General features: G+C 37.2%; 1 protein-coding gene, 1 long non-coding RNA gene and 1 other non-coding gene across 4 annotated transcripts in view; 2 read left to right on the top strand and 1 right to left on the bottom strand.

Moving 5' to 3' along the window:
* Positions 1-22,757, top strand: ELOC (elongin C). Of its 2 annotated transcripts, none has more exons than XM_040625541.1 (4): positions 1-154; positions 11,166-11,219; positions 16,094-16,237; positions 22,333-22,757. In XM_040625541.1, the coding sequence occupies exons 2-4, from the start codon at positions 11,216-11,218 to the stop codon at positions 22,521-22,523; spliced, it is 339 nt and encodes a 112-aa protein (XP_040481475.1). In that variant the 5' UTR covers positions 1-154; positions 11,166-11,215; the 3' UTR covers positions 22,524-22,757. The 2 variants fall into 2 exon arrangements, with proteins under 2 accessions (XP_040481475.1, XP_008709032.1); XM_008710810.2 differs by lacking the exon at positions 1-154 and adding an exon at positions 185-330.
* Positions 7,698-22,842, bottom strand: part of LOC103681264 — a 64,832-nt gene continuing 49,687 nt past the window's right edge. Inside the window, exons 3-4 of the long non-coding RNA XR_573249.2 lie at positions 10,723-10,823; positions 7,698-7,746 (exon numbers count right to left, since the gene is read on the bottom strand). This is a non-coding gene — a long non-coding RNA (uncharacterized LOC103681264). The remainder of the gene's footprint in view (positions 7,747-10,722; positions 10,824-22,842) is intronic.
* Positions 22,085-22,187, top strand: LOC121101780. Its single transcript, XR_005833814.1, has one exon. It is a non-coding gene; the product is annotated as a U6 spliceosomal RNA (small nuclear RNA).

The raw sequence follows: 22,842 nt of genomic DNA, 5'->3' as shown, positions 1-22,842 counted from the left end.
CTGGGAATCAGAAGACCCAGATTTGGATTGGTTGGGATTTGCAAACGACCACGGTCCCCCGAGGTTGGCCAGTGGTACCGTAGGAGAAGGGAGGGGGGCGCTGCGCACTTCCTGTAGACGGAAGCGGGCGACAGACTGCGCCTGGCCTCACCAGGTACTAATCTCCCGCGCGTCGTAGAAAGCGTCCGTGACCCGGCGGAAGTGATTCCTCCAACTGCCCCGGAACCCACGGCGGCAGGCAGCTGGGGGTGGGGGGGCGGCCCTGGAGTAGGGGCTGTGGCGGTGCGCGGGGACCCGGCACGGTGGCTGCAGTGGCTGAAGGGCTGACGAGTGAGTCTCGGGCTGGGGTGGGAACGGAGCTCCGGATCCGCGTGGAGGACAAGGAAGGCTTGTACTGGGCGCGCTCGCAATCGCACTTCCCACCCCTTCCCATTTGGGCGGGGAAGAAACGGAAGCTCTCAACCTCCCCGGGCCTCCTCAGCTCCTGGTTTGGGGGAGGGGAGAAGAGGGCGGCGGGACCTTTCTAGGCGCCGTTTGGTGGGCTCGGAAGAGGGTGAAAGGAGGGGCGGCGGCCAGCGAGTCTGGGCCTTCCCCGGGCTGAGCGCGGGGAGGGTGGAGTTAGGAGCATGGCAGCCCTGTCGGTTTTCTTTCTGCTTTCTCCGTGTGCGCTCAGATACGTCCTTTTTTTGGAGTCGGTCCCCAGTCAGAGGAGTGACTCTCACAGTCACAGCCCTCTTTTTCCAGCTGCAGGACCCCGAAGAAGTTTACCTTCTGGGCAACTTGTCGGACGGTCTCTGCCCGACTTGATAGTTTGGGACTGTCGTGCTATCTGCCTTCCAGTTTTGTCCGAAAGATATCTAGTACAGTGGCCGTTGAGTTTATCTTATGGAACTAAAATCTCTTTCGTAACATATAGTTGTAACGTTCATGTCATTAGTGCGAGCATTTCTACTTTGCGTTGTACTTTTTCATGTTTGTGTAGAAAACAACCGAAATCCTTCATTTTGAGTTTTAAAATCTTTTTTTTCAAACTGCTAAATTTGCTTTTTGATCCCCAAATAGTTGTTTCTTTTTCTGTTTAGTAGACTAAGATGATAAATCTCTGATGTCACTTACATTATATTTGTAATTCATGATATTAAAACATCGCAGTTCACACATGTATTCATTCATTCTGGAGATACAATGGTAAAGAAACAGCTATGGTCCCTTTCATCGTGGATATTTATTTATTGCCAGTGGTGATTTGGGGTTCATGTTTAATTTTTAAATGTTCTTTTTTCCCCTAAGTATGAGATTTAACTAGTAACTACAATTTCAAAATATATATATATGTTTATTTCAACTTGTAGATGCCAGTTTCATTATCTTTATAGTAATTCTGTAATGTAATTAGGCAATAATAGTCAGAAGTTCTAGTCAGCTCTATGTATCAAGTTCTAAAGTAACACTTGAGTGTACCTTAAAAGTGTTTTTTTTTCTTTAATATGGCTTTTCAGTACTATAAAATAATCTGGAAACTCTGCATTTATACTGATAAGTGTACATGCATTTTAGCTAACTTGTTATAAATGTTTACTGTTCCATTATTAGATAAGATCAGGAAAACCCCATCAAGTGATGCCTGAAATTTCAAGCCTTGGTGACTAAGAAAACAGTAGTACCATTCACTCAGGAAGTATTTATTGAGCATCTGCTATATGCCAGCTACTATACCAGGCCTGCTGTCATGGAGCTTGGGGAAAGAGGGGAGATGTAATAAATATATATATAAGCAAATATAGTTTCAAGTGGTGATAAATGTAAAGAAATTATGTCAAGATTAGAGTTAACATCAAGAGTCAAATTAGGTGACTAAGGTAGGGGTGTCTAATTTTGATAGGGGAGTGAGCAAGGAAGACCTACCTCTCTGAGGAGTCATGTTTTGCCTGGAGACCTAAATAATAGGGAAGAGCTTTTAAGATAGCAGTAACTGCAAATGTAAAGACCTTGAGAGGAATGAACTTGACCTATTCTGATACTAAAATGGCCAATATACAGTATAGCTGGAGCATAGTGAAGGAAAAATGATGGGAAATAAAATCAGAGTAGTTAGCAAAGTCTAATAAGATACAACTTTATAGTCCTTTTTGTTTGTAATAAGGGGCCATTAGAGGATTTTGTGCAGGGGAATGATATCTGATTTCTGTTTTTGATGACTAATTGCTGAGTGGCAAATAGACCAGTTGGAGGAAAGTGAGGAAACTAGTTCCTAAGGAGGCTTGTAGTAGTCCAGTTGAGAATTGGTAACTTGAACTACTAGAGATGTAGGATGGAAGTTCGTGAGGAATGCTATGGTTTGGAATGCAATTTGAAGATGGAGCCAGGTAGGTCTTGCTTTAACCCCTAGGACAGAAAAAAATTTGAGGCATCAACTGTTTCACCTGAGCATCTGGGTGAACAGTAGTACCATTTACTGAAATAAGGAAGACAGGAGGGTACACTGGTTTCTGAGGAATAAATTACGAGTTTGGTATAGGAATAAATCAGGAGTTTGATAATTAATACACAGCTCAGAATGTGTGCAGGTAGGCAAGTTGGATATCCACAACTATTGCTCAGGGGCAAAGTCAAGCTAGGAAGATTATCTGGAGGTCATATTTTATTTTATTTTATTTTGTTTTGTTTTGTTTTATGATTTTATTTATTCATTTGAGAGAAAGAGAGCACAAGCAGAGGGAGAGGGAGAAGCAGACTCCCTGCTGAGCAGGGAGCCTGTCATGGGGCTCAATCCCAAGACATGGAGATCATGACCTGAGCTGAAGGCAGACGCTAAACCATCTGAGCCACCCAGGCACCCCTGGGGGTCATTTTTTATAGGTAATATTTAAACCTGTGGACTGGAGGACTTCAAGTGGAGAGTGTTAATGGAGAAGAGGGCAGATGACTGGAAGCACTCTGGTCCAAAGAAGAGCAGTGATGGAAGCAGAAAAGCCAGGAGGGTGTGGCATCTGTAATACTAAGTGAAGAAACTGTTTTGGGAAGGAGGGAGTAAACTGTAAAACCCTGCATAAGGATTAAAAATTCGCTATGTAGCCAGTAAGATAATAGAAATATGATGAGCCCCTTGAATGGACTAGTGGGCCAGACGTCCAATCAGAGCAGGTTAAGAAGTGAATAGTAGCGATGATGTTACAGCATTTTGATGTGCTGATGGGAATAATAGCAGGACAAAGTCCTTGAAGAGGTGTGCTTAAGTGGAAAGTTTGGCCTTGGATAGGAAGGATGGCTTTTATTCGACTTATGAGACTGGAGGGTGGACAGAGTATATGGTATGTAGATGCAGGTAGGATGAAGATGGAAAAACAAGGCAATTGAAGAGATATCTTCGTTTTCTTGATAAAATAAGTAAAATTGTCAGGGCAAGGAGGAGGAGAAGGTGTTGGAGGTTTAGGAGAAGCTAAGATTTTTTTCAGAGTAGAAAAGCCAGTTTACTAGGAGGATTTCTATAATGCCAAGTGCCTATTTAAAGTGTATGGTCACAAATTTAAAGTTGAGATCCATCAAAATGGTTGTGTCTTTTCTCCAGCCACATTCATCTCTTTGGTTGAGGTTTGAGCTAGGCAGAGAATTAGATTTGCCCAGGATTGGGATATGGTGGGTAGATAAACCAGAGGAGAGAGCAGGGAATTTAGGGTATAAGGACTGTGGGATGTGCATGGTGCTAATCCTGATGAACTCTTAACAGTGGGATGAAGCAAGGTCAGAAATTGTTTTATATTTGTTTCTTATATTTATTTTTAGCCCATCATTCTAAGCATTCTTTTAAATTATTTTATACTCTGTAGAATCTATAATTAGCTACTATATAGTGGGAGTATTTGTTCAAACCTTTTTAAACCAAAACAAAGGAGTTTGGAGATCTTTGTCTAAGAGGGAGGTTAGGTAGTTTACAGGGGTGAGGCAGACAGACTCCGTGGAAGCAGGTAGCACTCTGGAGCCCTGTGCTGTATGAAAGCAACAACTCTGTTTAATAAAGATGGGAAATTGGGAATTACAGGCATTTGTAGAGGGAGGGAGAATTTCAGATGGGTACAGTCATGAAATGGTGGCTCTGATAGGGACTTTTAGACACAATTTAGTCCATTGTGTTTAAGAGATAAACAGGAGGCTTATCACTCTAACCTGTCAGGGTCTCAAGACAGAAATTTGGAGAGTAGAAATTCAGATGTGGATTTGCAGTGACACTGTTACTTTGTGTACACGCCTTCCCCACCCCTCTCCTGATTTGGCTCATACTGTTTATTTTGTCTGGATCTCTCTCTCCTTCCAGTTCTGCTTGGTAAAAACCCCTCCATCCATTGAGACCCAGATCAAAAGCAACTTTCCTTTTGTGGCTGTTCACTTAACAAATTCATAGTTCCAAATTTACTTCTTTAGGACTCTCAAAATCCTACTCCCCATCTATTAGCATCTGCAAACCTAGAGAATTTGGATTAGTTTTATTATCAGCATAAGTATCTTTTGAAAGATTAATGAGACAAAACCATTTTGGATTGATAATATCTGTACAATGAAAGATACCTAAATTTAAGAAAAATAATTAGTAAATTAAAAAAAAATCTTACTCTAACCTTATTTTTTTGAGATATAATTAACATATCGTGGAATGCTCAGTGTACCATTTAATTTTCCAGAAAGTTGCCTCATGCTTCTTCCTAAGAATTCCTCCAGAAGCAGCCACTGATCTATCACCATAAGTTCATTTTGCCTATTCTAGAATTTCATATAAATGGAATAATACAGTATGTACTTTTTTGTTTTTCCATTCAGTGTAATATTTTTGGTATTCACCAACGTCTTGTGTTTCAGTAGATCATTCCTTTTTGTTGTGAATGGCATTCCTCTGCACAGAGAGATCACAGCTTGTGTGTCATCAGGCTAGCTTCTCATTTATTTTGCATAAAGCTTCTATGAACATTTTTGTAAAAGATCTTTTGTGGCCAAATTATTTCTTGGATAGATACTTAGGAATCCAGTGTAAGGATTTAGGAAAGTCTTGCTTATCGTTTTGCCACTTGTAAATTGGTATGAAACAGCTATAACTTACAAAACCATAAATAACTGAGAACCATCATTCACAGTGATCTGGAGACCACTTAACATCACTGTAATGATTGTTGTGGTCTGCACCACCCTGTGTAATATTTCTGATGGATCATTTATGGCCAATCTAAAATAGAGTTCTTAAATACAGAGAGCTCTCTTCTAATCAAGATTCCTAAAGCCCCACAATTGAGGACAGGCAGAACATAGGCCTGGCATTTGTGAGGGCTTGTTTCTAGAAACCAAGCCCTGCTGATGAAATATAGTTGATTACTGAGTATTATTAGATGAGTCATTATTCTAGTAGTAAAAACTTGATCATTTAGGACAATTAGGTCATAACTAATTGTTAAACATCAGAAATAGATTGGAAGTTGAAGTCAATGCTTTTACTTTAAATGACCTAATAGATTCCCTTAGTAAAAGCAAAGACCTGCACTCTTTGACCCACTGTAGACTGCCACTGAGAACAAAACTTGTTCTTAAACTCAGGGATGTTTGGGAACAAGTTTTAACCCTAGGTGATTTGAGGACATTATCAAACAAACATTTTCAGGTAACTGTTAGTTTTAGGAAACATAAAATTCCAGAAATCATGTACAGGAATACATGCTTCATACACTTGCATTTATAATTAGCAATTTATGGTAGTCGGTGCAAAATTGTGAGACTGGTGTTTTAGTTATCATAATGGCTATGTCCTCGAAGTCTTTAAAATAAAAATTGTTTTAAGAAAGAACAGTTTTCATTGTGGTTGTCCAAAAGTTCTAAGTTATTCAATGCCAACATCATGGGAAAACATGAAAATAATCAATCTTGGTCAAAAGCATTGTATCATTGAATAACTTTATTCTCTTAGAAAGCTCAGAATAGGGGCGCCTGGGTGGCTCAGACGTTGAGCGTCTGCCTTCGGCTCAGGGCATGATCCCGGTATTCTGGGATCGAGCCCCGCATCAGGCTCCTCTGCTGGGAGCCTGCTTCTTCCTCTCCCACCCCCCTGTCTGTGTTCCCTCTCTCACTGGCTGTCTCTCTGTCAAATAAATAAATAAAATCTTTAAAAAAAAAAAAAAAGCTTAGAATAGTACTATGTCTGTGGCAGATAACACTATTGTATGAAGCTTCACATTGTTAACATTACCACATAATTACCATTGTATTGAATACCTGGGTCACAGAGAGAGAACCTCTTTGCCTTGTGGAAACTTAAAGCTAGTAAGCAAGACAAAATACATCTAAAAAGACAGACTTATAAGCATTTGCATCTAATAGTGAAGAAAACTATAAATTCCACAGCTGAGGAAAAATGGGGGAGGGGTACCATTTGCTTTAAGTATTAAGACTGCCTACAGAAGAATTAAATATAGGAGCATTGTTACGTTAAGTAGGCCAGAATGGGAATTTTAACTCCTCTTGAGAGCCATAAATCCAGTGACACTATAAGCACATTCTGGGCAGGATAGTTTGATGTCTTATTACAAATTGGAATTACCTCCTAACTTCTGTCAATTGTATTTGTTTTCCAAATTAATCGTATTTTTTACATATTGTTAAGAACTAATCATCAGGCTGACCTTTTTGTTCCCTTATGAGCTGCTTGGTTCAATTACACTTACTTGTTTCTTTTTGTTTGTTGTGGTTTTGGTTTTTTTGTTTTGTTTTTAAGATTTTATTTATGGAGTGCCTGGGTGGCTCAGTTGGTTAAGCGTCTGCCTTCTACTCAGGTCACAATCCCACGGTTCTGGATAAAGCCCCATGTCATCAGGCTCTCTGCTCAGTAGGGATCCTGCTTCTCCCTCTCCCTCTCCTTGCCACTCTACCTGCTTGTGCTGTGTCTCCCTCTCTCTGTCAAATAAATAAAATCTTTAAAGAAAAAAAATTCATAATGGTCTTTAAAAAAAAAGATTTTATTTATTTAGAGAGAGAGAGCATGCCTGCTCACAAGTGCAAGTGGGGGGAGTGGGTGTCGGGGAGAGAGCATCCCAAGCTCAGAGCCCAATGCAGGGCTCGACCCAAGATCACACCCAACTGACTGAGCCACCCAGGTGCCTCCCCTTTTTAAATATTTATTTATATAAGTAATCTCTACACCAAACATGGGGTTCAAACTCACAACCCAGAGATCAAGAGTCACATGCTTTTCCAACTGAGCCAGTCAGGCGCCCCTATTTGTTTCTTTTTAAAAATCAAATCTAGGGGGACACCTGGGTGGCTCAGTCGGTTAAGCATCTGCCTTCAGCTCAGGTCCTGGGATCGAGTTCTGCATCGGGCCCCCTGCTCAGCAGAGAGCCTGCTTCTCTGCCTGCTGCTCCCCCTGCTTCTGCTCTGTTTCTCTGACAAGTCAATAAAATCTTTAAAAAATCAAATTTAAGGATACCTGGGCGACTGACTCATTTGGTTAAGTGCCTTTGGCTTAGATCATGATCTTGGGGTCCTAGGATTGAGCCTGGCTGTGGGGCTCCCTGCTCAGTGGGGTGTCTGCTTCTACTTCTTTCTCTGCCCCTCCCCCTCATTTGTGCTTGCTCACTTGCTCTCTCTCAAAATCTTTAAAAATAAATAAAAATTAATTTAAATCATAGTTTTCTTTTAATTTTTTATTATGTTATGTCACCATACAGTACCTCTTTAGTTTTTGAAGTAGTGTTCCATGTAAATCATAGTTTTCTAAAAAAAAAAAAAAAAAAAAAAAAAGTAGTTTTCTAGTTATTTACACTTTTAAACATGTATTTTGGTGTATTTTATTTATTCTGCAGAAAACATGATTAATAGGCAAGAAACCACTTACTTTACATAAATGGCACCAAACTATACCTATCATTCTAATCTGCTTTTTAAAAAATTAACAGTTTATCTTGGTTATTCCCATGTTGTTACACACATAGATTTAACTTTTCCCTTTTCACTGCCCGTAATAAGTATTAATAATTATAGATATATTATTTCTATTTAGCTTATTCCCTAACTGATGAACTTTTTTAGGGTATTTTCAGTTTTTCATTTGTATACCATTACAGTCAATATCCTTCTACTTGCCTTTGCACACAAGGCTACTGTTTCTCTAAAGTAGATGTCAAGAATTGCTAACCTTCTGATGATTCTGCACTGCCTTCCAAAAACTGTTGTGCTATTTATTTATATTACCCTTTTCCCCTCTCCTCCAACACTTGATTCTTAGCACATTTTAATGTTTTAGTTTGCATATTCCATGATTACTGTTGGAATCAAGCATTTTTGTACAGGTCTACAAGTTATTTGCATTTTTTCTTCTATTTTTCCAGAGCTCAGTGGATGTTTTATATTTGGTTCTTTAATCCGTAACATCCTTTTGTGAGTGATGTCAGTTACACATCTAACCTTATTACTTTTTTGAAGTAAGTAGCCAATGTAAAAAGACAGAAAGATAAAAAGAATAGATTTGCAGCTGTTGCTATCATTTACTTAATAAGCCAAGCAAATCAACTGAAAAACTATTAGTACTAATAAAGTTTTGCATAGATGATGGGATACAAAATCAACTTTTAATGGATTTAAAAGCTTTTCTTTAAAACACCAGCAATAATCTTTCAGAAAGTATAATAGGAAAATAGATGGCATTCATGATAAAAACTATAAAGTACCTACATGTCCACCTACCAGGAAATGTGTTATGATAAAAGGGGACTAGCCTGACTATTTAGCAAACATGTTTATCACACTATTATGAAAATAGTGGATATATTTGTCAGGTATAAACAGATTAGTGAGACAGAATATAGTCTAGAAATTCCTGTAATAATATAGTAAATGGTAATGGTAGCATTTCAAATCCAAAGGATACGCTGTTCAAGGATCTTTTCAGTGTTCAGTGATACTAGATTCAAAACTGATTTCAGTGTAGTCACTAGGCTCACGTAGAATTTCTGTTTGTTACTAAAAAATAAAAAACTATAAAAGAGTAATGTTCATATATAACACTGTAAAAGCACAATAACATCTGAGGACTTTTTGTTCATGCTGTATCTTCTGCCTAGAACTATTTTCAACCTACTGCTCAACCACTGCTTTTACCTACCTAATTCATATTTCCAGACCTCAGCTTAGTTATGGAGTAGATATTCAAATGTTTACACTGAGATTTTTCTAACGCCAAACTTAGACTTCTACAGGTAATTTGTGGGTTATATCCAGATTTAATCATATTTCAAGTATTTTTAACTTCTAAATAAGAATTAGGATTTACTTTTAACTGTTAATGTTAATCTACTGTTTTCTTGTTAGTGATGGGGAATCCCTTCCCCCACCTTTGTTGTATAAATGGTGAGATTGATTTACTATATTAAGAAGTCTATAGAGAAGCTGTTGCTACCCAAAGGGCTTCTAAGCATGGTTGCTTAGCTACTGCTAGTTAAATAAACATCCTTGATGTTTTGCTCTGGAGATTTTCCAGCTAGAAACTTGGCACTCAAAGTTCTTTTTCTAGTTCTTCTAGCACTTTTTTCCTTTTTCATTTTTTTAGAAGAATGATTACAAAATAGTGAACAGAATAAAATAATAATGACCAATGAATTTTTGTCTACTATTATTATAAAATGACACAGTACTGTTTAAATTTTAGGTAAGTATCGAATAATTTATATCAGCAGCTCTTAGCAGTAGTAGAAAAATTTTAATGGGAGCCAGAATTGTTTACCATGGTAGTATGGAATAATGGAAAGGGGTGTTTGCTCTAAAACAAACCTACCCAGCTTTAAATCCTCATGCTGCCACTTAAGCTATAGAAGCTTTAAGCAAGTAGCAACCTTTTAGTGTTTCTTCACCTCTAAAATGGGAATAATAATTCCCTTGTGAAAGTGTTGTTTTAAAATAATGTATGTAAGTCATGTAGTGCAATGTTTACCACTTACTAGCCCCTCAAATTGTTGGTAATGATGTGACATTGCCCCTGTTGCCCTTAGCTCATATTAGATATGGTACTTTAAATATTTCCATCCATGCTTTGTATTCTAGACTAATAGATAGATTTGATTCCTACTCTCACTCTGTCATTACCTGGAACAAATCATTCAACCCCTCTATACATCAGTGATGCTACCGTTTTTTAAGATGAGGGATTACATAGGTTATCTCCAAGTTTCTTTCCTGCTCTAAAGTGTCATGGTTCATTTTCTTGGCCCTTCCCTTAAGGCTAGAATAAAATACTGATTAGGAATTTCTTAGAGAACAGGATGTTTTCCCATTAATGGCATAAACATGTTGGTATAAATAAAATCCTCCTTGAAGAAATGACATGAAAATTAAAATTACTCAACATGAGCCCTTTTCCTTTAGTATTCATCTTATTTTGTAAAATTTAAGATTTCTCGGGGTACCTGGGTGGTTCACTAGGTTAAGTATCTGCCTTCAGCTCAGGTCATGATCTCAGGGTTCTGGTATCGAGCCCCACATCGGGCTCCCCACTCGGTGGGGAGTCTCCTACTCCCTCACTCTGATCCTCCTCCCTGCTTATGCTCTCTGTCTCAAATAAATAAAATCTTTTTAAAAAAATTTAAGATTTCTCACAATATTAAAGATTTTCTACCACTTCACTGTTAAATTCAGAACTTTGGTAGCCTTTTGCAACAAGGATGGCACAGTAAAATGTATTATAAATGTCACACTTACATAAGATGAGAGCAAGCCCTTTTATGAAGGCTACTTCATGTCCTTGGATTTATCATGTTGTCGTTCATTCAGCAAATAGGTGCTGTAGTGTCCACTAGTATCTAGTAGATACAAGTATACAAAGAGGTTATTAAGGCCAGCAATCTCCTTCAAGTTCAGTTCAACTCCTAAGGAACAACACCTGTATTTTTAAACTATTCTCAGGATAGTTACCTTAAAGGGGGGAAAAAAACAAATCTGTATTTAGACTACTATTCTGAAGGTGATCATCTTTTCTCAGATGTTCAGAAACTTGATACTGTTCCATGTTATGGTGGCTGGGAAACTCTTGCATAGCAGAGAGAGAGAGTCCTTAAACTTGTAATACCAAGGACATTAAATAGTAATGGGTGAAAACATATTATTCCAGCATTAATCTTAAAATAGCATTGTTATATTTTCAGGAAACTACTAAAGTTCCTGTGGAAGTAAAGTAGAATTTCATAAGAACATAATGGGTAAGTTATATAAAAGTGATTTTATATTTCAACTAGAAGCAGCTGGTTTTTCTTCTCAAAGATAGGCCTTTGACATTGGTGAGTGCAAGTAAAAAAATGATCAGAGTAGACTAAAATTAGTTGTTTAAATCCACAGCATCTGTTCACTACAGGCATACCTCAGAGATATTATGGGTTTTGTTCTAGACCACAGCAATAAAGCAAGTCAAATAATTTTTTGGTTTCCTCATGCTTATAAAAGTTGTGTTTACACTGTACTGTAGTCTATGAAGTATGCAGTAGCATTTTGTATATATAGTATATATATATATTTACACAAAAAAATATATATATATTTACACAAAATATATATATTATATATATAATATATATTAGTACCTTAACTTAAAAATACTTTATTGCTAAAAATGCTAATCATCTGAGCTTTTGGTGAGTCATCACAGATCACCATAACATCACCATAACAAAAACAATAATAATGGAAAAGTTTGAAGTATTGTGAGAATTACGAAAATGTGACATAGACACAAAATGAGCAAATGCTGTTGGAAAATGGCATCAGCAGACTTGCTCAATGCAGGGTTGCCACATACCTTCAATTTGTAAGAACTGCAAAGCACAATAAAACAAAGTATGCCTGTACATATTTTTGAAAGGCAGATAAGTAATGTTTTTGTGCCAAGTATAATTTGTGATTACTAATAAGTAATAGCAACTTTAGAAATTAGAAACTTGGGGCTCCTGGGTGGCACAGCGGTTAAGCGTCTGGCCTTCGGCTCAGGGTGTGATCCCGGCATTATGGGATCGGGCCCCACATCAGGCTCCTCCGCTATGAGCCTGCTTCTTCCTCTCCCACTCCCCGTGCTTGTGTTCCCTCTCTAGCTGGCTGTCTCTATCTCTGTCAAATAAAATAAATAAAATCTTTAAAAAATATATATAAAAAAAAATTAGAAACTTGCCCAACAAACATATAAAGTGCTTTAACTTGCAAAAAAAAAAATGCAAGAATTATAAATTTAATTGATAATTGTTTTTATTTTGTAAGGGATTGGCAAAACCTGCTAAGTATTTGTATGCTTGAGTAGTCTATAATTTACAAGTTACTTGCATCCTTATGAATCCCCCAGCTTTTTATTATGAAAAATTACAGGAATGATACACTATATAGCCTTCAGTGAGTGTTCAATTTTGCCACATTTGCTTTCCTTGTGTGTATATTGTTTATAAACCCTATACACCCATATACTCACCCATGTATTTTTCTGTACAATTTATTTACTTGTATGGTATCACTTCACACCTAAATACTGGAGTAGGCATCTTCTAGTTAGGTCCATATTCAGAATTTCCCAGTTGTTTCAGTAGTGTTCTTTATAGCAGGTATGTTGTAGACATACCTCGTTTTATTGTGCTTCATTTGCACTTCACAGATACTGCATTTTTTAACAAATTGAAGGTTTGTGTCCACCCTGTGTGGACAAAGTCTACTGGTGCCATTTTTCCAACAGCACTTGCTCTTTTCATGTCTCTCACATTTTGGACAATATTTCACTTTTTCATTATTATTATCTTTGTTATGGTGATCAGTGATCTCTGATGTTGCTATTGTAATTGTTGTGAGATGCCACGAACCATGCCCACATGAGACAGGGAACTTAATGTTTTGTGTGTTCTGACTGCCGCACCGACCAGCTCTTCCCTCATCTCTCTCTCTCTCCTCAGACCTCCCTATTCCCTGAGACACAAAAATTGAAATTAGGCTAATTAATAACCCTACAATGACCTCTGAGTATTCAAGTGAAAGGAAGAGTTGTACATCTCTCACTTTCAGTCAAAAGCAAGAGATGATTAAGCTTAGTGAGGAAAGCAAATCAAAAGCTGAGACAGGCTGAAAGCTATGCCTCTTGTGCCTAACAGTTGGCCAAGATGTGAATGCAAAAGAAAAGTTCTTCAAGAAAATTTAAAGTGCTACTCCAGTGAACACATGAATAATAAAAAAAAGTGAAACATACTTATCACTGATGGACAAAGTCTGAGTGGTCTGGATAGAAGATCAAAACCAGCTATAACAGTCCCTTAAACCAAAGCCTAATCCAGAGTGAGGCCCTGACTCTTCAATTCTGTGATGGCTAAGGGAGGTGAGGAAGCTGTAAAAGAAAAGTCTGAAGCTCACAGAAGCTGGCTCGTGAGGTTTACGGAAGGAAGTTGTCTCTCTAAGATAAAACTGAAAGGTAAAGCAGCACGAGCTGATGCAGAATCTACAGCAAGTTACCCAGATCCAGCTAAGGTAATTAATGAGGGTGGCTACACTAAACAACAGATGTTCAATGGAGATGGAACACCTCGTATTGGAAAAAGATGCCATCTAGCACTTTCATAGCTAGAGAGAAAATTCAGTGCCTGGCTTCAAAGGACAGGCTGACTCTTGTCAGGAACTAATGCAGCTGGTGATTTTCAGTAGAAGCCAGTGCTTACTGACTTCCAAAAATCCTAGAGCCCTTGAGAATTATGCTAAATCTACTCTGCCTGTGCTTTATAAATGGAACAACAAAGCCTGGATGACAGCACATCTATTTACAACATGGTGTACTGAATATTTTAAGCCTACTCTTATTACTTAAGAAATACATCTTATAAAGTATAGCTGCCACAGACAGTGATTCTTCTGATGCATCTGAGCAAAGTAAACCGAAAACCTGGAAAAGCTTTACCATTCTAGATGCCTTTCACAATACATGGGATTCATGAAAAGAGGTCAAAATATCAACATTAGCGGGAGTGTGGAAGAAGTTGATTCCAACCCTCATGGATGACTTTGAGGGGATCAGGACTTCAGTGGAGGAATTAAATGCAGACGTGGTAGAAATAGCAACAACTAGAATTAGGAGCGGAGCCTGAAGATGTGATTGAATTGCTATAATTTCATGAGAAAACTTGAATAGATGAGGCATTGCCTCTTATGGGTGAGCAAAGAAAGTAGTTTCTTGAGATGGAATCCACTCCTGGTAAAGATGCTGTGATGAGGGGGCGTTTGGGTGGCTCAGTCATTAAGCATCTGCCTTCGGCCCAGGACCTGATCCCAGGGACCTGGGATCGAGCCCCACATCGGGCTCCCCGCTCAGTGGGAAGCCTGCTTCTTCCTCTCCCAATCCCCCTGCTTGTGTTCCCTTTCTCGCTGGTGGTCTCTCTGTCAAATAAATAAAATCTTAAAAAAAAAAAAAAGATGCTGTGATGAATGTTGAAATGACAACAAAGGAATTAGAATATTATGTAGACTTAGTTGATAAAGCAGTGGCAGGGTTTGAGAGAATTGACTCCTATTTTGAAAGAAGTTCTACTGTGGGTCAGATGCTGTCAAACAGCATCACGTGCTACAGAGAAATTGTTCCTAAAAGGAAGAGTCAATCGATGCAGCAAACTTCACTGTTGTCTAATTTTAAGAAATTGCCACAGCCACCCCAGCCTTCAGCAACCACAACCCTGATCAGTCAGTGACCATCAACATCAAGGCAAGACCCTCCACCCTCAACTGACCTAGTGTCACTGAAAACTAGGACAGTGCTTAGCATTTTTTAGCAATAAAGTATTTTTAATTAAGGTATAAACATTTTTTTAGACATAATGATATTGCACACTTAATAGACTATGCTGTAAACATAACTTTTATATTCACTGGGACCAGAAAATTGATTTGACTCGTTTTTGCATTATTTGCTTTATTGTGGTGGTCTAGAACTGAATCCACAGTATCTCTGCGGTATCCCTGTGTTTTACATCCAGGATTCAATCAAGGATCACTTACTGTGTTAATTTGTGTTTTTAGTCTCCTTTAAATAGTTCCCTCCTTTTGGGGGCATGAGGAGTGAAGTCTTTCATGACACTTTAAAATTTATATATATCTGAGTGTTTACTCCTGATTAGATTCAGATTAGACATTTTGGGCAGCAGTAGTACATAAATGATTTTTATATTTATTAATCTTAATTTGAGGGATTTTTAAATTAGCTGTTAACAAATAAAATAGATGTTTGTAGCTTGAACTTCAGTTTTATCCTCCGTACTTACTCTTTTCGTAGGGCTTCCTGAGTTTTTAGAATAAGCTTTAAGATACTTTCTTTCAGATATTGGTAACCATAAAAATTAAAATTTTCTCAGTACAACACTGTGAAAGTTATAGATGTTAGAAAGCTCTTAAAGGGATATATAAAAAAATATATACTCCCCAAAAAGTTATGTTGAGCTAGCTTGTGTGGCTAAAGCCAGCATGGTGGCAATGAGGGTAGCTGGCAGTAGAGTAACCACCTCCTTACCTCTACTTTGAATTTCAAAGACTGGTATTTGTCTGTATTCATTACTTCAGTCATGCAATAATTTAAACACAGCAATAAAATGTTTTGATCATTACTTTTATGGATCAAGAGTAAAGATGCTGAGTAAAAGGAAGCCCTAACTTTTAGAATTAGGAGTTTGTCAGAGGAGTTGAAATCATATGATGTACATTCTTTTTTGATAAATTCACACAGTGCATCTTATGTTAAAAATGAGTATTTCCAATGATTTAATTTAAAGCTTTACTATTTGATAATTTTGTTTGAGGTTTCAAATTTGAATGTGCTGCTGTGTTCACAAAAAACTTGTTAATATTTCCTTGAAAAATACTGGTAAATTTTCATCTACAGTAACATACTTGAATGTAGTTGATTCTGACATTGGAAAATGTTTAGAGAATAATAAAACGAGTTTAAAAACCTTAAAATCTTGATAGATGTTATCATCCAGAAATGTTTCTGTTCTGAGTTACTCAAATATTAACCTTGGTAAACCTGTTTATTTTTAATTTTGTGATTCAAAAATCATTTTACTACTTACTTTAGATGGAGAAGAGAAAACCTATGGTGGCTGTGAAGGCCCTGATGCCATGTATGTCAAATTGATATCTTCGGATGGTCATGAATTTATTGTAAAAAGAGAACATGCACTAACATCCGGAACAATAAAAGCCATGTTGAGTGGCCCAGGTAGGTACATTTCTTTATTTTCTGTTAATAAATCTTCACTTTTAATGTGTTTTTACTTGAATAAGTGACTTATAACATTAAATGAGATAGTAACTGTTCTAACGTTATTGCATGATTATGTTGCATTGGAAAAAGTGGTTTCTGCCAGTTCCTGTTTTCAGTTATTAACCCTAATAGGAAGGATCTTTTCCCTACATTAGTACCATGGTTAATTTCTTCACCACAGAAGGACTCTGATGGCGAATTGTGCTCTTAATGACATATAAAGTTTATTTTTAGAAGTTACCACTTCCCAAACATCTATTCTTAACATTTTCTTTTTCTTTCTTTCTTTTTTTGTTTGTTTGTTCCTTTGAAATAATTTTTTTTTTTTTTAACCTCAAGGAAATTTTTTTTGAGGATTGGAATTTTCTGGAGTATACAATAATACTATGTTTAACTTTTGGAGGAAACACCAAGCTGCACAGTAGCTGCACCATCTTACATTCCTACCACCACTGTATGAGTATTCTAGTTTCTCCACATTTTCACTGACGTTTATGTTCCCATTTTTTTTTATTTTAGCCATCCTAATAGGTGTGAAGTGGTTTCTCATTGTATTTTGTTTCAAGATTTATTTAAGAGAAAGAGAGAGTGCACAGGCAGGGGCAGGGGCAGAGGGAGAGGAGGAGAGAGAATCTCAAGCAGACTGCCCACTGAGCACAAAGCCCAGTGCTGGGCTCAGTCTCAAGACCCTGAGATCATGACCTGAGCAGAAACCAAGAGTCAGACGCCTAACTGACTGAACTACCCAGGGACTCTTCACTGTATTTTGGATTAGCATTTCACTAAGGACTGATGCTGAACATCACTTCTGGTGTTTGCTATACATTTGTATATCGTCTTTGGAGAAATGTCTATTCAAATCTGTTGCATATTTTTCAGTTTAGTTGTGTGTCTTTTTGTTACTGAGTTGTAAGAGTTCTTCATAAATTCTGGACACTAACCCCTTATCAGACATATCATTCACAAATATTTTCTTATAACGGTTCTGTGATTTTGTTTATTAATTTTTAAAGATCGTACCTATTTATTTGACAGAGCGAGGGAGCACAGGCAGAGGGAGCAGCAGGCAGAGGGAGAGGGAGAAGCAGGCTCCCCACTAAGCAGGGAGCCCGGTGTGGGACTCAATCCCAGGACCCTGGGATCATGATGTGAGCTGAAGGCAGACACTAAACGGACTAAGCCACTCAGGAGTCCCCAGTTCTGTGATTTTAGCTTTTACATTAAGGTCTTTTATTTTAAGTTAATTTTTATATATGGTGCGAGGTAATGATTCAGGCTCATTCTTTCTTATGTGGACTTCCCAGTACCATTTGTTAAAGAGACTATTCTTTTCCCCATTTAATGGTCCTGGCACCTTTTTGAAAATAAGTTAACCATAGCTATATGGGTTTATTTATGGGTTCTCAACCCTCTTCCATTGAGAGTCCTTTTTTTTTCTTTTTTAATTTTTTTTTTCTTCTAAGTAATCTCTACACCCAGTGTGGGGCTTGAACTCAAGAGTTGCATGCTCTACCCACTGAGCCAACCAGGTGCCTCATTCCGTTGATCTATTCTTATGCCACAGTATTCAAATACCACAGGATTTTGATTACTTTAGCTTTGTAGTAAGCTGTGAAATGGGGAAGTGTGAGGACTCTAACTTTGTTTTACTTTTTCAAGATTGTTTTGGCTATTTGAGATTCCTTGTTTGTTTGGGGTTTTTTAATTTTGATTTAAATTCCAGTTAATATACAGTGTAATACTACTTTCAGGTGTACCATATAGTGATTCAGCACTTTCATACTCACACCCAGTGCTCATCACAAGTGCATTCCTTAGTTCCCATCACCTATTTAACCCATTCCCCCACCCACCTCCCTTCTAGTAACCATCAGTTTGTTTTCTGTAGTTAAGAGTCTGTTTCTTGCTTTGCCTCTCTACTTTTTTCCCCGTTTGCTCATTTATCTTGTTTCTTAAATTCCACATGAGTGAAATTGTATGGTATTTGTCTTTCTCTGACTGACTTATTCTGCTTAGCATAATACTCTAGCTTCATCCATGTTGTTGCAAATGGCAGGGTTTAATTCTTTTTTATGGCTGAGTAATAGTCCAGTGTGTGTGTGTGTACGTGTACACATGTACATATACACACCACATACCACATCATCTTTATGCATTCATCAGTTGATGGATACTTGGGCTCTTTCCATAATTTGGCTATGGTAGATAATGCTGCTATAAATATGAGGGTGCAGGTATCCCTTTGAATTAGTATTTTTGTATTCTTTGGGTAAAAACATAGTAGTGCAATTGCTGGATCATCAGGTAGTTCTTTTTTAACTTTTTGAGGAATCTCCATACTGTTTTCCAGGGAGGCTGCACCAGTTTGCATTCCCACCAAGTGTAAGAGGATTCCCCTTTCTCCACATCCTTGCCAACACCTGTTGTTTTTTGTGTTGTTGACTTTAGCCATTCTTTTTTTTCTTTTTAAAAGATTTTATTTATTTATTTATTAGAGAGAGAGAGCACAAATAGGCAGAGCGGCAGGGAGAGGGAGAAGCAGTCTTCCTGTTGAGCAGAGAGCCTAATGTGGGGCTCGATCCCAGGACCCTAGGATGATGACCTGAGCCGAAGGCAGATGCTTAACTGACTGAGCCACCCAGGTGCTCTGACTTTAGCCATTCTGACAGATGTGAGGTGATACCTCATTGTACTTTAGATTTGCATTTCCCTTATGATGAGGGATGTTGAGTATCTTTTCATGTGTCCATTGGCCATCTGTATGTCTCCTTTGGGAAAATGTCTATTCATGTCTTCTGCCCATTTTTTAATTAGATTATTCCATTTTTTGGGTGTTGAGTTTTATAAGTTCTTTATATATTTTGAATACTCACCCTCTATCAGGTATGTCATTTATAAATACCTTCTCCTATTCCATAGGTTGCCTTTTAGTTTCGTTAACTGTTTCTATTTGAGGTCACTTGTAATTCCTTTTCTTTATTTTTTATTATGGAGATTTTAAAATACACACAAAAATGGAAGAGTATAATACACTTCCATGTACCCATCAACCAGCTTCAATTTTATCAACATTTTGCTAATCTTACTTCATCTGTTATCATTTCTTTATGAGTATTTCAAGCAATTAAGTCCCTGCTAGTGTCATTTGACTTGCAAAATCTATGCTAGTTCCCCTGCACTCTCCCTTTTTTTCAGACCATGAATTTTATGAAGAAACATGGTTATTTGTAAAATGTCCACATCTGGATTATACTTAATGTTTCATGTTGTAAGCTTATAATTCGAACTCTAAAGGCTTGATTAGATTCCACTTCATTTTTCTAGGCAAGAATATTTTATAGATGGTACCACTGTATTCCTGTTGTCTCAGTCTTTCAGCAGTGTCGAGATTAGTGGTTTAGCAAGCTGATCCATCTATGAACAATTCTGCAGTCAGATTTTCATATAATGCTTTTAGTGTTCGTTGTAATTATTGCTGAGATTTATTTCATTTGGAATTACAAAACAGTGATTTTCTAATTTTTATAATTTCTTCTGCATTTATTAGTTGGAATTCTATAAAGAACTGTGTTTATCCTAAAATATATTCTGTATAGCAAAGAAAAGATAAATGCTCGATTTTTTTTCCCTTTACATATAATTTTTCAGTATAATGAAATGATTCTTCAGCATCCTCTAGTAGCGAAGAGTATTTTGGTTTTTGTTTGGGGTTTCTTGTGTATCAGTTTCAACTTGCGACTTTTTATTATTTGATGTCTTTTAATCTGGTGCAGTCCTTCTCACTGGTGTGCAAATTGCCCCATTTGCTCCCCTTTTATGCCAGAAGGAGCCATGTCAGGTTGGCTCCTGTGTCTTTTTGACATGGCTCTGGTAGTCTTGGATAGCTATACTACTTTCTGTAATAACAAGATTTCTCAGGCTCATTTGATAGATTATTCTCTAATCCTGAAAACAGACATTTTTCCAAAGAGCTGTTTTCTTGTAGTGGAAAATGGTGCTTAGGAACCCCAGTCTGGTTGCTAGCACTACTTATTACTCATGGGTCGAATTACTTTTGGACTTTTCTACTGGATAGAGCTAGGATATACTTTAGAAAAACAACGTCATGGGTTTCAATAAATTTTATTTAATAATAAAATTAAAAGATGTTTGCTTTTTCTAAGCTTGATCTCCTTTAGTTTATCTGCAGCCCAAAACTAATGTTTGCATAAAAAGGAATGAAGTACTGATACATGCAACCTTCAAAATATGATGCTAAGTGAAAGGAGCCAGAGAAAAGGTCACATGTTGTATGATTCTATTTGTATAAAATATCCAGAATAGGTAAATCCATAGAGACAGAAAGATTGGTGTTTGCCAGAGGCTGGGGGTGGGAAAGTGGGCAGGAACTGCTTAAAGGGTATGGGGTTTTATTTTGGGATGGTGAGAATGTTTTGGAACTAGATAGCAGTGGTGGTTACACAATATCATGAGCGTACACTGAATTGTATACTCTAAAATGGTTGATTTTATGTTATATGAATTTCACCTCAAAAAACCCTAATGTTTGTCTAATATCAAAAGCTTACTGGGCACCTGGGTGGCTTAGTCCATTAAGCATCTTCCTTTGGCTCAGGTCATAATCTCAGGGTCCTGGGATTGAGTCCCATATCAGATTCTCTGCTGAGTGGCAAGTCTGCTTCTCCTTCTCCCTCTGAGATCTCTCTCACTCTCTCTCAAATAAATAAAATCTTTTTTAAAAAAGCTTAGTTAGTGTTTATTGGTAATATTTCATGCATATATTCAAGAAATAGAGTTTTAGTCATTGACAAACCAAAATGTACCTCATTGCTATAAATTCTTCATTCAATACTTCTCTCCTTTCTTCCCACCCCACCCCCAACCTATAGACAATTATTGGAAAACTTTTAAAAAACTACATTCTCTGAAAGCACATTTATCTACCTCTTTTTTCAGTACACAGTGCTAGTGCTAGACTGCTAAGAAACTATTTTATCCCTGTAGTAAATGCTAAATGTTGTAATCTCTATATAACTAATTTTGAGAGATCATTAAAAAGTTTATAAAATGTTACTAAAACAAAGGGAAGTAGCTTATGAGGAGCTCTCATTAACATAAGCATAATTTTGAAAACTAAAGGGGGAAACAGTGGGTTTGCTTTCTTGAGAAAATGTTTTTAAATAGTATTACATTTATTATTTATTTTTACATGACAACTCAGTATAGCACAGGGCTCCTGATGATCCATAAATACTTGATTTCTTAAACTGAGTCTTCTAAAAGATTTGTCTTTTTGTATCCTATTCACCCTTACTTACTCATGCCACCATCATTCTTAGGAAAAGCTAGTGTCCAAAGTCCTAGAAGAAAATTAGAATTTTAAAATACAGTCTTGATTAATCTCAGTTGTGATCTTAATAAAGATTTTTTTGTATTTATACTCAGAAATCAGAGTTACATATTTCATTTGATGCTAGTGGGGTTCATTCTTTTCACATTGTATTAGTTTGCTAGGGCTGCTGTAACAAAGTACCATGGACTGAGTGATTTAAACAATAAAGATTTGCTTTCTCATAATTTTGAAGGGTAGGAATTTGAGATCAAGGTATTGGTAGCGTTTCTTCTGAGGCCTCTCTCCTTGCCTTGATGGCTGTCTTCTCCCTATATTCTTCACATTGTCTTCCCTCTATGTGGCTGTAATTTAACCTCCTGTTCTTATACAGATACCAGTCATATTAGATTAGGGTCTGTTCTAATAATCCTGTTTTGTCTTAATTATCTCTTCAAAGACCCCATCCATGGGTCATTAAGCAGTATCTATACTAAAACTAGAATGATACAGAGAAGATTAGCATGGCCCCTGTGCAAGGATGATCCGCAAATTTGTGAAGCGTTCCATGTTTTTCAAATGTTTCCTGAACAGAAAAAAAAGAGAGGGGAAAAAAGATCCTATCCCCAAATGTGGTCACTTTTGGAAGAGCTGACAGTTAGGACTTGCCAACATAGGAATTCATACAGCCTGTAACAAACATACTCCTTTTCTTTTACAGGTCAGTTTGCTGAGAATGAAACTAATGAAGTCAATTTTAGAGAGATCCCTTCACATGTGCTATCAAAAGTATGCATGTATTTTACCTACAAGGTTCGCTACACTAACAGCTCCACAGAGATTCCTGAATTCCCAATTGCACCTGAAATTGCACTGGAACTGCTGATGGCTGCGAACTTCCTAGATTGTTAAATAAAATAAATTATAATAAACTGTTAACTTTTTTCAGTATTTAATACCTGTAGTTCAGTTAGTAATTTTTTCATATATAGCATGTTGCCTGTGTGCAGTTGAACTTCCAAGTTCATTGCAAAGCAGATTATCTTCTGTTCTTTTGCATAGCAATCAGAGTGAAATTTGTTTGCTACATCAACAAATTAAGGACATTTTCACAAATTGAGAAATAAACAAATATGCCAATTCGTAGGTGGTTTTGCCTTATCCTTTGGATGTGATTTTTAAAATTAGAACAGTGGTGATATAGTAAATACTGAAATTTAAGCATAAATGA

The sequence above is a fragment of the Ursus maritimus genome, unplaced genomic scaffold (genome assembly GCF_017311325.1).
Source record: "Ursus maritimus isolate PB19 unplaced genomic scaffold, ASM1731132v1 scaffold_9, whole genome shotgun sequence".
Taxonomy (NCBI): domain Eukaryota; kingdom Metazoa; phylum Chordata; class Mammalia; order Carnivora; family Ursidae; genus Ursus; species Ursus maritimus.
Note: the sequence above shows the minus strand (reverse complement) of the source record. Positions and strands in the feature narration are given on the sequence as shown.